A 16,853-nucleotide genomic window follows, 5' to 3' on the forward strand; every position below is an offset into this window, starting at 1 on the left:
AGCATGAACAGTAGGAAAGGACACTGATAGAGATACCTGCTCTCGTGGTTGGATGGATGCTCATGTGGATATCAGGAACACCTGAGTGGCTTTTGTTAGAGAAAGCAGATCTTTAGGATCCTTGACCTCAATGAGTGGTAAGATCCTTCATCTCCTTAGGAGTTTCAAAACAATGCATTCTCATTGTCCTGATGCTTGAAAATGATGTAGGAGACTTGTGACAAGAAGGATAACAATTGAAGTGTCAGAAACTCACATAATGGTCATGTAAAGTTGGAAATTTCTATCCTCAGTACAGGTAAAGCAATAGAACTCACAGGCATTGAGCTCACACACCAGTCATGTGACAGAACCAGGTTGGAAGTTCACTATGTGGCAGGAGCTGGTAGGAGCTGTTCTGTAACATGTTCAGGGGAGATGAACTACAGGAGATGGTGGGCAGCCTGGAGGGAGCTGATTTTGCTTCTAAGTCTGATGCTTTGTCTAGGTCCCAGTGCTTCCACGAATTTTTATGTGTGTTTATTTAGCACTTTTCTGTGTGTCTGTGCTGGGGCAGGACCTCAGGGTCTCGGGGCTCTCCCTTAGCTTCCCTCAAGGCTAGCACTCCAGCACATGTGCCACAGCTCCACTTCTGGCTTTCTCGTGGTTAACTAAAGATAAGAGTGTTTCAGACTTTCCTGACCCAGCTGGCTTCAAACCATGATTCTTAGATCTCATTCCTCCAAATAGCTACAATTATAGACATGCACTGCCAGCTTCCAACTTCTTTTTGTCTTTTCATAGAACATGCTCATTGTCTTAAGTGTTAATATCACAGTCATAATGCAATGGTATGAAGCTTCTCTTTCAGATTTGGGCTAAGGACAGAGGTAAACATTCAGATCATGATCAAGCAGAAATTCTAATAGCTATACTCTTCTGAGTATACTTTTATGAAGACTTAAGGAAACATTTAGCACTCCATCAGCTTGATACTCTTGAACTAGCTGGAAGGTATGGCTGTTTGCTCCAGCCTTTTAAAATATCATGATGTGTGCCATTTCACATGGAGCTGATGACAATCTGGGTTTCAGGGGCTAACAGATCATGGTTCTTCTCCTTTTGCCAGATGTTTTTTGGTGGTGATAGGAATTGAGTCAGGACTTCATTCCTGCTACCATGAACCATACCTCAGCACTTCTTGCTTTTTTGCATTTCGCTGTATTTTGTTTGTTTTTCAGATAAGGTCTTGTACATTTATCTGGTGCCAGCCTCAGCAATCTTCCTGCCCCTGTATCCCTTCCAAGTATCTGGAACCCAAGAGCCTTATTTTTTTTTAGATAGAATCACACTAACTTTTCCCAGGTCAGCCTGGGCAAAAGTCTCCATGTCCCTTATCTGGTGTTACAGGTTTGCACCACTATGCCTGACTGTAGGTGACTTTAAATCATTTATTGAAGAGAACGGATATGTGTATATGTGCATATGTGGTGACATATGCACATGTAAATATGCCAAGCATACTAAAAGCCTAAAACTCTTTATCATTCTCTTTGGCTGAATTGAGTGCTGTTGGCAGTAGCATGTCTCATTTTACTATTAAAACTGAATAACTCCTAAAAGGGAGTTGCTTTTGTGAGTCAACATTTAGCTACCTGGTAAGGCAAGGTCCCTCTGTCCATGCACTCTCCCATGGACTCTGTGCCCTGCCTTTTGTCAGGCATTCTCTTCTTTCTAGTCCTCAACAACATTTGTGATTCCCCACAGCTGGCCCACTGGAAGAAGGGCAGTTTGGCTTTCCTGCATTTAGTGGCATCTCTCGCCTGACGTGGCTGGTATCCCTCTTTGGTGAGCTTTCTCTGGTGTCTGCCACTTTGGAAGAGCAAAAGGAGAAGCAGTATATGAAAATGACTGTGCATCTGGAGACCAAGGACAAATGGTAAGTTGTGAAAAACCTGATGAAAAGGAGACTTTGGGATGTATCAGTTGTTCACAAGGGTGACAACAGAGAAACCCCAAGTGGCACAAACAGGTGTTCACTGCAGTAGAACTGTCAGCTTCCAAAGACTAGAAATTAGTCCCAATTTTGCTGCCTTCATTGTCCAGTAAGTGAATAGTTGCTTACAGAATTGAAGCATGTTGCCAAAGTCATGTGAGTCCCTAATAGAAGCTTTACTGTATACTTATTTATTTGTGTACTCATTTTACAGATGGGCTTCTCTCTGCTTTTCCCAGGAGGGTCCTGATCCGTTTGGCTCAAGTGATCCTCCTGCCTCAGGCTCCCCAATAACTGGGACTCCAGGCCTGCACCCCTGTTCCCAGCTCCCTTCATGTAGCTTTACTGATGAGGAAATGGAGGTGTGAGGAACATCTTGACATTCTGCAACCCCTCAAATCTGAAGACATGATAAACATTCTGAGATAGACCAGACTGTTTATATTACCTAAAGTTTGTTTATATCCAATGTCTCTTAGCTATCCTAGCTAAGAGAATGCAGTCCTGGCTTCTGATGGTGCCTTGGAGGAGCATGTTGGCATGTTTCCAGTTATTTTCTCTCTCCCTCCAGCTTATCCCATTCTGCTAGAATGAGATATTTTAGCTCAAACATGGCATGTGGGGGCTGGGAAGGTGGCTCAGTGGTAGAGCGCTTGCCTTGCATGCACGAGGCCTTGGGTTTGATTCCTCAGCACCATATAAACAGAAAAAGCTGGAAGTGGTGCTGGGGCTCAAGTGGTAGAGTGCTCGCCTTGAGCTGAAGAGCTGAAGGACAGTGCCCAGGGCCAGAGTTCAGGCACCATGACTGGCAAAAAAAAAAACAAAAACAAAAATCAAAAAAACATGGCATGTGTCAGGAGCTTATCATCACACATTAAGAGTTACTGATAACTGTTGTCTTAGGACAGAATTCCTTAAGTTACCTTCAGACAGTGTAGTTGAGTGAATGAGAACACAGGGTGATCATGAAAGTTGCCCATCAAATGCCTAGAAAAGCCGGGTTTGTCCCTTCAATCCCTGCTGTACAAATGCAGTATTAGGCAATGCTTCATGAGTAGCATGGCCTGGCCTTTTACAAGCATTTTCTCACTCTGTCTTTATACTGACTGAGTGAGACTTAGACTCAGAAGTGAAGAAACTTCCGAAGGATGCTGTTAGACTTTCCTTGTCTGTAACAAATAACTGAGAAAAGTTGTTTCAATAAGGAAAGGCATGCTTTGGCTCCCTTCTGGCCTCTTCAGTCCAGGCTTGGTTGTGATAGGCTTGTGCTGAGTCAGACATCATGGCATCAAGAGTGAGCAGTAGCATCCCTCATACAGCCAAAGAAGACTGCACAGTATAGGAAGGGGCAGGACAGACACACCCCCAGAGACCTACTTGCACTAGGCCCCCACTCCTAAGCTTACAACGCCTCCCCAACTAGGTCCACAGCCACTAGTTGATATAGGGCTCTGCAGTCCTCATTCAGGTTGCCTTTCTGTAGCCCCCATGCTGTGTGCATTCTCCCCAGCCATGCCAGAAGCACACAGAAACAACTATGAACCCCACATGATACTGTCTGCAATTCCTCACAGCCCTCAGTTAGCAGCTGGGAATGTGTCACCTACCCCAGATCTCAAGGGAGTCAGAGTTTCAAACTCTAGTTCCTCCTAATTTACTGGCTGTTTTTTAAATTGTGTAAAAGTATGCATTCAGATTTTGTTCAAGCCAAACTTATGCTGATATCCAGGATCTTAAGTAGTGACAAAAACACTTGTATTTAGGTCCTCAGGGTGCTGTGGGAGGAGGATTGCAGCCCTGTGCCATGCCTGGTTCTTCAGTACTTGCTCAAAAATTGCCACCTCCACAGTGCATACAGACAGGTGTGGAAGTGGCTGGACAGCTTCCTGCAAAGAGGAGAAAGAAATGTCAGTGCTCTGTTGAGTGAATATTTGCATCTGTAAATATTCATGAGTGATGTCAAAGAGGAGCCCCTTCAGTGAGCCCAGGCCTGGCTCCATTGGACTGGGTGGCATCAGTTGCTGTACACACTCAGAACATGAATGGACCAGGCCCTTCCTTTAGGTCAGAATTTACCTAGGAAAACATTCTCACTTTTATACAGGCACATATCACAGCTCTTCCCTGCTATCTGGAGGGAAATAACCCAGAAAAAGGGAGTCACACTTTGAAGAAGTGATGTTCATCTTACTTTGATTTTCAGGAGCTCTGATGTGGACTCCAGTGGGTATCTGAATGGAAACAGGAGTCTCCTTTTGACCCAATAGTTTGTGTTTTCTGGCATGACTGGGTTGAGTCTTGAGAATGTGATGAGAAGAATACTAAGAATTTTCCTCATGAAATGTTTACACTGAACTAGAAGCTTGACAGAAGTGCAGTTGGTATTTGGATTGCCTGTTTTCCAAGTCTAAACCCTCTGGAAGGATCAGAAAAACTCCAGATAAAAAGTCCTGACTAGCCAGGTACTGGTGGCTTGCTTCTGTAATTCTTGGTATTCAGGAGGCTGAGCTCTGAGGACACTATATTAAAAAAGAAGCACCGGCAGGCAGTCCATGAGACTATTATATCTAAATGAATACCAAAAAAGACATTCACAGTTGCAGCTCAAATGGTAGAACACTAGCCTAACCTTTAGCACATAGGGTCAGGGACCTGAGTTCAAGCCCCAGAACCATCACAAATGAAAAGGCATGAATGAGAAACTTGCTTCCACAAAAGTTATTGAGTAGATTCTGCTATCCTGGGCCAAATAAATCAAGAGCAGATGGCAGTAAAGATGGAAACACAGTCCCCAATGGCTTGTGGAGTGGTGGACATCTGGAGCCAATGAGCCAATGTGTTGAGCCACAGCTGCAAGAAAGTTGGGTGCACAGTGAGGCCATGTCTACAGAAGATGGGCAAGCTTCCCCACCTGCTCCCTACCATGTGCTGTTTAAAATGAGGATTCTCTTGTCTTTTTGCAGTCCGCTATCTTGGATTGAGGAGAAAGGGCCTGGCTTCCAAAGAAACAGATATTTAAGCTTCCATTTCAAATCTGGATCTCTGGAAAATATACCAAATGTAGGTGTTAACAAGAACATTTTCCTAAAAGATCAAGATCTGTTTGTGCAGAAGCTCTTGGGCCAGGTCTCTGAGAAGGAACTGGCTGCAGAAAGGAAGCGTGTCCTACACTGCCTGGCTCTGGCAGACGCCGTCCAGAGGTGCTGCCGTGCTGAGAAGTAGGAGAGGAAGCGGTGGGCACCACCAGCACCGGATCACAGTGGGATGTTCTCAGCTGTTTGCCTCCATTCTTACCATTAAACATGTTGGAGAAAGAGGATATGTGTGCCATTACAAGCTGTAGGAATGAGATTTGGGGATGAACCCTGGGGTGGAGACAAGGAAAGTACTTACTATGGTGGAGCTGAATTGATTGTGCCATACTCCTCCTTCCATTTTTTATTCCACACCACCCTGGGAGGTGAATGGTTGTTATATTACCTTTGGGAAATTAAAAAGGATTAAGTCTATAATGTTATAACATGATAAGAAAAGGTACATCAAATCATTTGTCAAAGGCCTGGATTCTACCTGCAGCCCTCACACAGTGGTCACTTCGTCAGGACCGGCAGGAGGAGGCAGGCATTGTGTCATCAAGATAGAGTGCAGGATCAGCACCATGGTTGGCAGGACCAGTAGCATGGTCCTAGTGATGGCAGTGGACACCATGTTGCCTCAGTGCTTCTGTTGGGTGGCTTTGGAGCAGGAAGCCCTGGACTCCATTTCCCATAAAAAAGCCCCCCCATGGCTCCAAGTTGGGTTGAATGCATACACCTCCGTGGCCCTACATGCGTGAACAATGCCAGTGAGTATAATTCGCCATCATCAGAGCTTTGGGCAATGACTGTGACATCTTGAGCAAGGGAGATGGTGCATATGGGAAAAGATAGCATACAGGGAAGGGAGAACCCAGAATCTAGAGGCAGAAGGATGCCAAGGGTCTCCCTCCCCTGCCCAAATTGCCCACGGTGGAAACACTCGTCCACTTCCCTGTTACTTGAAAAGTGAAGGCCTCCCATCTCCACATTTCTCCACATCACCAAATCCAAGTCCAGGCTCCAGCACTCTCCACCTACTCTCCCCCTGCTCCATGGCACCAGAATGATCTCAGCCCTAGGATCTTAGTTGCGCTCATTCCCCTTCATTAGTATGATCGCCGTGTGTACTTTCCACTTCTGCCTCAGTGAACGTGGTGCAGAAATCACTGGCTCTCCATGCCCTCGCCCCTCATTCCATCAGCCCACTGAATGATCCCAGAGAATGGCCTCAAATCCTCTTGGACCCCAAACTGCCACATGTTCCCACTCTCCAGAAGAGTGGAGAGCTGAGGATACAGGACACTGAACAAACAGCCCATTCTTTTCAGCTTCCCACCTTTCACCCATCCTCTCATTAGCACACAAACATTGTGGCAGGCAGAGCTGAATTCAGCATCTCATTCTAATGCATGCATGTGAGGACCCATGTGGATGCACATTGATGCGTGCTACTGTGTCTGTGTGGATGAATGTATGTGAGGTCATGCGTATACCTCTCTCAATTGGTGTGTTGAACAAACCTCGTCTGTGTCTACACTTGTGAAATTCTCACCCCATGTGAAGCTCAGATCTTGCATTTCCTTTTTGTTTCTTTTGTTCATTGTTGGCTTGCATGGATTTGAGACAGAATCTCTTGCCTAGGTCAGACTAGCCTTGAACTTGGTATCCTCCTCCCAGAAGCTCCCACTGCAGGAATAAGTGGCCTAGACAAGGACAACTGGTTGGCAGTTTATTCTGTCTAGACACAATGTGCAGGGGCTGAATGTCTACAAGAGTGCAGTGAAAATGATGGACACCAGCTGTAGGGTTCCCAAGCCTTGGATGGGCACAGAGTCCTTTCAGTGTATGACATCCTCAAGCAGGTGCTGGGTGGAAGCCCTAGGAGTGAGTGGGTGACTGGAGGAGGCAGGCAAGCACAGGCACTTGTACATGGGGAGACAATTAAACTGGAAGGAGGGATCGGATGTGAGCCCAGTGTGTCCTCATAACCACAACATTAACTGGATAGAGGACAGAGGTTGGAGTGTGTCTAGATTTTCTCCTGACCTGCCACGGGGCCCAGCCAGCACTCAGGGGCCATTTGCAGAGGTCTGGTCTGAGGCTGAGGCTCAGAAAAGGGGACCTCCATTGGTGCTGTCATCTCCAGAGATGATGTCAAAAGGGCCAGGTTACCAGCACCCACATTGCTGTGCAGCTGAGCCAGCTCAGTTGTATGGAAAGCTGAGGGGCAGCAGGATGTTTTCCTGCTGTTGCCTGCTATTCCGCAGAACAACTCCACAGAGAGAGTTTGATTATAGTTCGAAGGCACTGGGTAATCCCCTGTCCAGGTCACCTGAGCAGAACTCAACCATGCATCCCACAGGTGAATCAAGGAGGAGGGAGGGTGAGTCCCCTCACCTACTACCTTCTGGCAGCCTCAGATCCCATATGTGGGTACATTCATGAGTGTGTGTGTGTGTGTGTGTGTGTGTGTGTGTGTGTGTGTGTGTGTGTGTGTGTGTGTGTGTGTGTGTGTGTGTGTGTGCGCATGCATGCGAGCCCAGCCCAGGCTATTTTCATGGTATGGCCCCAATCCTTTTCCCAGTGTGCTGCTGTTTCCATGTTTGAACTGTGTCTCATTTCTTTACCCCAGTTTGGGTGGGTTTTAGCTCCAACTGATTCTGATCCCTGCAAGGCAGGATACCTGCAGGGAGGCAAAGTGGAGAAGCTAGTAGACCACTTAGTGCCTGCCCTGCTCTTCGGAGATGCCTTGTTTATCCCAGTATTTCTGGGGACATACCACACTTTCATGACTGCCCATCCGTATTGAACCTGCTGTTCAATAGGTAAGCGCCACCTCTGATCCTTGGGACAGGCCCACTGGCTAGGCCTTGGCATGTGCTGCACCAGTGCGGATCTGCTTGGATCCTGGCTACTGGCATGCTAGGACTAACATCCTCACTGCCTGAGGCTGGAGCGGTGCGATGGGCCCTGAACAGGCCTGACCACATTATGACCTTACACCCCGGGGAGCGCAGGGCTGTGGGCGGACTGGGAGAAGCCCCTTCTCTCATGAAGGCCCCCTTCTCTACATCGAGGCCTCCTATGAATAAGACCTCAAGAAAAGCATTTTCCAAATTGACAGTGGTGGTTGATGTCCCATATGGATGTCCTGACCTACATGAACCTCACTAGGAAGCGCAAGGGAAACCCTGACAGACCCTGTGCTAATTCAGGTATGTGGGAGGAAGGTACTGGGCTCATCACCTTGTGTGGGGATATATTTCTAGACACTTAGAACCACTCAGTGAAAAGAACAGGGAAATCGTTGTTATCCTGAGTTCCATCCTGTGGCCAGAGAGACCACTGGGACTGTAGACTTCACATGTAGACACAGTGCATTTGACAGTCTCATGGTGACCCCTAGATACAGCCGTTTCCTTGATTATGAGGAGAAGGCAGGCATGCAGGAGCACCTGCAGCAGTGAGTGTGCCTGGGGGAGGAGGGAAGGCATGTGTCTTCATGGTGGGTGCAGTGGAGAGCTGGCTTTGGAGAGGCCTGGGCAAAGGGAAATAGCAGCCACTACTAAAGGAATGCTCAAGTCCAGGTAGAAATGTGTCCACGCAGGGAGTTAGTTTGGCTTGTTCTGTACTTGAGAGTATGGGAGAAGCCTCTGGCACTGTGACCAGCCAGTCCCACGTGCCTGCCCTGGGAAACCTCAGGATCACACAGAGCAGCGAGGCCTACACTGTGCCATCATGGACAATCCTCTAGGATTCCGTGAGTGCACAAGGGCCAGGGTGTGCTGTTTTGGTTGAGAGTCAGGCAAAGACCAGTCACACATGGCTCTAGGACATTGAGGCCACTAGAGGCTGCATGAGTGAGGACATTCTAGGTTCTGGGGACAAGGCACCCCAGGGCTGACAGTTTGAGGAGCATGCCCAGGGACACCAGGAGCTCCGTGTGGGTGGGGGGGTTTTACCTGTGATGTAGGTGGAGTAGCATCCCTTGTGTAGACAAGGTCTTTAGTGCAGCCAGGTGACCAGGCCTGCCATGGGCTATGGACTGGAGCAGGCCCAGGAGCCCAGCTCCCACACCTGTGCTTGAGGGGGTCCTGAGAGGAGGAGAGGCCCAACCTCTAACTCTGCTGCTTCTCCCACTACATCTAGAGCTTTCTTTCATATTGGGCTCATGGATGAGAGAGTACCCAGAGGATTTCACTGAAGCACTGGACATATCTGCCTGTAACACATGGTAACATATCTAAACTGCAATGTGCCTGGCTCTGTGGAGGAGCAGCGGGCCCACACATGCATCCCAAGCAGCCAGAGCTGGAGGGTGAGTAGCATGGGCTGGCAAAGGACAGAACAGGTGGGGGATTCCAAGCTTTCTCCACCTGAAGGCAGCTCCCAGCCTACCATGGTGCCCTCATCAGGACAGTCCAGGAGCCTGGATGGCTTGGCATGAAACCTGTCCTTGCTAGGCTTCCTGGGGTGGAGTCCAGGAACTGGGGCTTCTCAGGCAGGCAGGGGTCTCATGGCCTTAGGAATGACTGAGGGCAGGGCAGTGCTGTAGGAGATCATTGCTTGCAGCTGTTTGACCAGCTGCAAGGCTTGATGAGAAAACCAGTGTACAAGAGTCACCTGAACCACTGGATCCAACACTCCGCATAGAAGCAGGGCTACCATGACAGAGCTGGAAGTAGCTACATGGCCAGCCTGGGCAAAGCAAATCCCTGAGAACCCCATCTCCATGGAGGGAAGTGGGATGCAGTGATGCATGCTTATGATCCCAGTCATGATGGTAGATCATACTTCTACCCTAAAAGTGAGTATGGGTAGGAAGCAAGACCCCATAGTGAAAATAGCTAGTGACTCTGAAGTTCAACCCAGAGGGAGAGGGAGAAGGAGAGGGACAGGGAGAGGGAGAGGGGGAGAGGGGGAGAGAGATTGCACCAGGCACATGGCTAGTCCAATGCCAGAGGCAGGATTAGGATAATAAATTCTAACTCCAGAGTCCACTTTCCTATTCTTTGTGAAATGAGAACTAAGGACAAGAGACAGTATAAAAATGAGAATTTTAACAATGCCTAAAGACATATATGGTCATTCTCATTTTGCTAATGATTTGGTAGCAATAATATCTGTGTTAAATAACCTTTAGCAGTAATTTAGATAATCTTGCTGATAGCCGAGAACAAATCACTTACATGTGAGTTTTTTTATGCAAGTGGGAGGGGTACTGAAAAACTATATTCAACAACCTTCACTAAATCTGGAATATTTAAGACTAAATGTTCTAATTACATTCTCTGATGCTACACTCAAAATATTAAAAAAGGAAGTATCTAAGTGAAACTCATCTATTCCTGCATACTGGATTTATGAAAATTTGCATACCAGAATAGCTTTTAGGAATAGCTTAAAACAACACAAAGCTAAAAAAGTACCAGTGGGTTCCTTAAACATTTTCCCAACCTTTGAGCAATCCATTGCATCAGCCTTGAAGGCAAATTCTAATAAGAAAAGCTGAAATCCATCTTTTGCTTAAGAGATCAATCAATGTGCACTCAACAGAGAAAGGAAGTTGGGAGATGAGGCCTGCCCAGAACAGTTGCCTCCTCAAGACAAATGCCATTCAAATGTGTACCTGTAGCTGTTCTATTCTGAGAGCAAAGGGAGACAACTCAGTCATGCAGAATGTTTAAGGTAGGCAGACAGGCAAGCCACCATCCACGCATACAATCTTTTTTTTTTTTTTTTTTTTTTTGTAAATGCTTTTGGGTTTTTATGAATCACATAGCATTGCACAAGAAGTACCTCAAGCTGGGGCTGGGAAGATGGATCAGTGGAAGAGTGCTTGCCTTGCATGCCTGAGGCCCTGGGTTCGATTCCTCAGCACCACATTAAGCAAAAAGAAAAAAGCCGGAGGTGGCGGTGTGGCTCAAGTGGTAGAGCACTAGCCTTGAGCTGAAGAGCTGAGGGACAGCTACCAGGCCCAGAGTTCAGGCCCCACGACTGGACCCCCCCCAAAAGAAGTACCTCAAGCTCTGGATGAATTTGTGGTTTTCATGGGGGAGATGGTTGCATTGGCTTATTTGCCAAGTGCCACTGGAATGACAGACACTTAAATAGGAAGTGAGAAGACTGAAAGGAAAGATGATATGTCCAGAAAGGCTCATGGCCAAAGTGTTATAAACAACGTTTTCAATTTTCAAGGAAAATATGTGCCCATTATTTCAGTTACAAAGGAAAGAAGTAAAACGAACACAATTCATATACAGAGCTTTGATGTTCTTGAGTATATATTTTTTTATTTGGCAAGTGATATCCAGACAGACTTCTGTTCAGAGCTGTTTAACCTTTCATTATATGGGTGCACTGAGAATGATTATACCTGTGTGGGAGACCAATGTAGCCAAAGTATGGAATCATGCTGAAAAACCAAAGAGTTAAAGCCGTAAGGGACAGGCTGGCCTAGGACTGGAAAGGAATGAGTGTTAGCCAGTGCTTGGAAACATTTGTAGATAGGGGGTGTCTTTTAAAGTTTTAGAAATTAATAAAATAACTGACAGGAAATATTGGCCTAAAATGTGCAATGGGAATTTAGAAATTGCTACAGTATTTCAAGAAGACAATTTTGTGATATGTACCAACATATCCAACACATCCACTTTTTGATTCAACAATATCATTCCAGAGGGCTTTCTTCTTGTTGTTGTTGCTGTTTTTGCCAGGGGGCTTGAACTCAGGGCTTGGGCACTGTCTCTGAACTTTTTTTTTTTTTTTTTTTTTTGTCGGTCGTGGGGCTTGAACTCTGGGCCTGGGCGCTGTCCCTCAGCTCTTCAGCTCAAGGCGAGCGCTCTACCACTTAAGCTACAGTGCCACTTCCGGTTTTCTAGTGGTTTATTGGAGATAGGAGTCTCACGGTCTCTCCTGCGCTTGCTGGCTTTGAACCGCGATCCTCAGATCTCAGCCTCCTGAGTAGCTAGGATTACAGGCATGAGCCACCAGCGCCTGGCTCTCTGAACTTTTTTGCTCAAGCTAGCACCCTACCACTTGAGTCACAGTGCCATTTCCAGCCTTTTCTGTTTATGTGGTATGGAGGAATCGAACTCATGGCTTCCTGCAGGCTAGGCAAACACTCTACCACTAAGCCACCTTCCCTGCCCCAAAGGTTTTCTTTCTTTTGTTGTTCTTGTTTTTGTTGGTGTGGGGCTTGAGCTCTGCACCTGGGTGCTCTCCCTGAGCTCTTCTGCTCCAGGCTATCACTGTACCATTTGAGCCACAGCACCCCTTCCAGTTTTCTGGTAGTTAATTGGAGATAGGATTCTCACAGACTGTTCTGCCCAGGCTGGCTTTGAACCATGATCCTCAAATCTCAGCCTCCTGAGTAGCAAGGATTACAAGTGTGAGCCACCGGTACCCAGCACTGAAGGTTTTTTAAAATAACATTTTAATGTTTTGGTACTGGATATTGAACCTGGGGCCTCTCATGCTATACAAGTTCTCTATCACTGAGCTAAAGCCCAAACCAATTTAGGATATTTTTTGAAAAAATAGGGAATATGAAACAAAATAATAGAAAAATGTTTAAGCTGTATATGCAAAGATGTTCATTGGATCATTACTGATAATAAAGAAGAACATTTTAACTAATTGATGATATAAAATTCTGTGGAGTAGTTAATTCAGATTTAAAGTCATTTATTAACTCTGAGATAGCTTTCATATATGTCACTGAAAGCAGAGGCCAAGGAGCAGTATAATCAGAGATCTTTCGCCTTTACATACATCTATACCTAACATTTCTGTCAGCTTTATGTGGCTGTGACAACGTACCTGAGATGAGTGAGTTAAAGTGAGAACAGGTTTATTTTGGCTCATGGGTGCAGAGGCTTCTGTCCATGGTGCTTGGCTTTTACTGTTTCAGGGATTGTAGAATTGTGTGTGGAGTAGAGGAACAGAGCTGTTTACCTTTTGGCAGCTGAGAACAAGAGAGGATTGAGAGAGAGACAGAAACAGAGAGAGACAGAAACAGAGACAGAGAAACAGACAGAGGGCAGACAGAGAGACAGAGATAGAGAGAGGCACACACATAGACGGCTTGGGGTCCCTCAGGGCTTGCCCCCAATTACCTAACTTCCTTCCATGAGGCCACACCTCTCAGAAGCTCTCAATAGCAGCACAGACTCATAACCAAGCCTTCAGAACACCCCATCCCATCCCACTGATTCTTACAAAACTGTCACCACAGTGGTGGTTTATTTTACTCAAAAAGTAAGGTGGCTGGGCACCCATGGATCATACCTATAATCCTAGGTACTCAAGAGCCCAAGATCTGAGGATTGTGGTTGGAAGCCAGCCTGGGCAGCACAGTCAGTGAGACTCTTATCTCCAATAGTCCACCCAAAAATCCCTCTGAGGAAGTGGCGCTGTGGCTCAAGCCCTAGAGCACTTGCCTTGCGCTGAAGAGTGCAGGGACAGCATCAAGGCCCAGAGTTCAAGCCCCATGACCAACAAAAACAAAAACAACCCCCCCCCAAAAAAACCCAAAAAACCCTCTGAAAGTGGAGCTGTGACTCAAGTGGTAGAATGCTAGTCTTGAGCACAAAACCTGAGGGACAGTGCCCAGCCCCTACACACACAAATAAGGTGGTCAGCCTTATTCAAAGGAAGTTTCGGTAAATAAATACATGCAATTCCCTTGTTCATTCCTATAGAATGTACTAAAATCCAGCAGAGGACAGATCTTGTTGAAGCACAGTCCCCGCTCCTAAATGACACTAAGTATGTACCTAGTAATATCAAAGTAGTTCACGTTCAGCAATCTGTACGTCTGCAATCACTTATATCACTTGCCAATTCTGCTTCACTCCTATGACAGCAAAGATTCTTTCCCCAGGTCCAGTTTAGTCATGTGACAGTCTTTGGCTGGAAGACCTCTGCAGTCTCCTGGAGACTGGGTGGATTTCTGTATGACGCTATTGCAACATGAGGGTCACTGGCTTGGAGCTGAGAAATCTGACTTCACTTCCATTCTGTCACTTGATAACGCCATCGTTGGGTTCTGTTTCATTTATAAAATGGGTATAATGAAACATCTTTCCTTGGGTTGCTGTGGAACTGAACTTCAATAAAAGAAACCCTTTCTTTACTTCATTTTTGTGTCTTCAGATGTAAAATTTTGGACAAGGAATGTTAGTGTCTACAGTGGTTCATTATTGTTTATTAAAAAGCCACAAAGTCACAACATGCTGCCTGCCTGTATGCTGAAATCCTTTTCCTTTATACTTAGTCTCTTTGGAATAAACTACAGAATTATCATTCCTAAATATTACAAAACTTTCCTAATTTCCATAAATGAATATGCCAATGGAAGAGATTCTTATCTCAATTATGAGTATTTAAGATAATGTAACTATGCTATTCATGTAACCTAACTCTTTTTTTTTTTAATTTTTTTTTGTGGTCCATTTGTGGGGCCTGAACTCTGGGCGTGGGCGCTGTCCCTCAGCTCTTCAGCTCAAGGCTAACACTCTACTACTTGAGCCACAGCTCCACTTCCAGTTTTTTGCTTATGTGGTGCTGAGGAATCGAACCCAGGGCCTCATGCATGCAAGGCAAGCGCTCTACCACTGAGCCACCTTCCCAGCCCCCCCCCACCTACCTCTTTCTTATATTCAAATCCATAGTGTATTTTTCTAAAAGTAGGCTTTCCTTCTGTGTGTGTGTGTGTGTGTGTGTGTGTGTGTGTGTGTGTGTGTGTGTGTGCTCAAGGATATAAAATGCTATTTATGCATTCTGCCTTCAGGCAAAAATAAAAAAACCAACCTAGTGATTTTTCCTTACTCTTGACTTTCCTCACTCATGCCCCAAATTCTAGGCTTAGAAGAAATAACTACAGGATAGCAGACCTTTGGAAAGCAACCCCAAGTGGATGCAAGTGACCTAGGTCACACTACCTCCCTCTGACTTGACAAAACCGAGGACTAAGAGATTTCTTTGAGGGTCACCAATAAACAAGGACAAGGGAATGAATCCATAACTGGCACTGAAATTGGACGGGCAGTGAACTCAGTGGATGCTGCCTTAGGTTGAAGAGATTCAGAAAATGAAGAGAAGTCATCATGAAATAGTTAGCAGGGCCAGTCAAGGATGAATTTGAAAGTGCTACCATTAACCTCACAGCAATAGAAGAGGTTACATTGATAAAACAAGAGCTGATGTCTCAGGTCAGCTTTCCTAGGAAACAGATTCTGAGACAGAGGCTGACAGATGGGAGGTTGACCTTGGAGTGCCCTTGAGAGCTATGTTTGAGAAGGCCGGAAGGAAGCAGAAGTGGCAGAGGGAGGAGTTGAGCTGCAAGACCCCCATCAGGGACCTCTGAACAGCCAGAGGTGAAAGGTAACTAGACCACCCAGCCCTTAGTTACTCAGGGATGTGGTACCAAGGAGATACATATAGCACCCCACAGAGGTAATTAGAAAAAATAATTCGATGATTGGAAATTTTAAATGATAATCATCGGAATAAGACCCCATTAAAGTTTGTGGAGAGAAAGAATGGAGAAAGTGGAAGAAGAATTTGCACTCTTGCAAGGATGGGGAGCCTTTTTTTTGGCCCAGGGCCATTGGGACATTTACAACATCATTAAAGAATCATATGTATTGAGGCAGACAGATGGGTCTCTGACAGTCTAAGAGAGCCTAGAAGGACCAAATATGTCCATCCTGTCATGTCTGGTGGAACGGATGTTCCTTGTGCCTGGGGGTTATTTTTTTAAAAAACCTACAGGGTGAGAATAATGACAGAAAAGTTAGATCACAGAAATGCTGGGATCAGAAAAGTCAGGTAACCGAAAATCCAGCAATAAACATCTGATGATGTGATCAAGAACACAGACTTGAGAAAGATGGGGCTCATAGATGAAGTAAATAAAATGAGAACATATACACAAAACCATGGCATTTCATCATTAAATGAATTCAAACCAGGATGATTAAATGTATTGATTGTGAGGAACTATAGCTGGAGATGGGGATGGGGAGTGTTTTTGTTTTTCCTTTGCTATTTTTTACACTTGAAAAACATACAATATTATTGTTATTATTAAGGTGTTTGTTGTACAGAGGTGTGACCATTTCATAAGTCAGATCATGACTACATTTTCCTTTTTTGGACAATGTCACTATTCCCTTCACTTTCCTCCAGTTTCCTCCTCCTGTCCTTGCCCACAAGTTACTTCTATACTTTTTACAAGAGACATAATGAATAAGGAGTACTGAGATTTTTACCTGGATTATCCTACAATACATTAATAGCCATTATAAACACATTTTCCCATTGGCTCCATCTGTTGGGCATTTAGTATGTGCTCAGCACTGTCTGAAAGAAGCATTCTGATCCCAGCATCCCTCATCTTAAATCTCAGAAGAAAAGACAAAGTCCAAAAAATGTCAAGGTCTCATGGCTACAAGTACAAGTGGGATTTCCATCCTGTCCCCTCCAATACATGGCCCTTGAAAGATTCTGCATCATTTCCCTGATAAGACTGGATGGTCAGTCTACTTGTTGGCATTCATTGTCAGGTTGGAAGGATTCTTATGTTTTGTATTTGCTTTTAAAGTTATGTAATTACAATTTGTAGACTCTATTACTACTTTTAAGTAGTTATGTGAGGGGTTTCAGTTTAGCATACGAGTTTATGAGTACAGTGCATGTTGATGAATGTCACCCTTCCTGTCAAACTATGAGTGCAATTTCCTTGGCCACTGGCCCTTGAACAGGCGGATTAGACAATGGGTACAGGACTGGGTAAA

At 45.5% G+C, this 16,853-nt stretch overlaps 1 protein-coding gene and 1 long non-coding RNA gene across 13 annotated transcripts in view; one reads left to right on the plus strand and one right to left on the minus strand.

The window, feature by feature from the left end:
• The window catches only part of LOC138806947 (biliverdin reductase A-like), a 37,448-nt gene extending 23,255 nt beyond the window's left edge, over nt 1–14,193 (plus strand). For 10 of the 12 annotated variants that reach the window (XM_069992461.1, XM_069992436.1, XM_069992468.1 and 7 more), the window contains 4 exons: nt 1,747–1,918; nt 4,939–8,267; nt 9,202–9,370; nt 13,937–14,193. In XM_069992461.1, coding sequence (XP_069848562.1) covers nt 1,747–1,918; nt 4,939–5,197 — 431 coding nt within the window. In that variant the 3' untranslated portion in view covers nt 5,198–8,267; nt 9,202–9,370; nt 13,937–14,193. The remainder of the gene's footprint in view (nt 1–1,746; nt 1,919–4,938; nt 8,268–9,201; nt 9,371–13,936) is intronic. The other 2 variants (XM_069992445.1, XM_069992454.1) reach the window with 2 other exon arrangements.
• LOC138807016 (uncharacterized) lies at nt 12,210–13,275 on the minus strand. The gene is made up of 2 exons (XR_011366022.1): nt 12,874–13,275; nt 12,210–12,420 (listed from the first exon to the last, which is right to left on the minus strand). It is a non-coding gene; the product is annotated as an uncharacterized lncRNA (long non-coding RNA).
• Nucleotides 14,194–16,853: the final 2,660 nt, after the last annotated feature.

This window comes from Dipodomys merriami, unplaced genomic scaffold (assembly GCF_024711535.1).
Source record: "Dipodomys merriami isolate MVZ:Mamm:240054 unplaced genomic scaffold, mDipMer1.0.p SCAF_1000, whole genome shotgun sequence".
In the NCBI taxonomy this organism is placed as follows: domain Eukaryota; kingdom Metazoa; phylum Chordata; class Mammalia; order Rodentia; family Heteromyidae; genus Dipodomys; species Dipodomys merriami.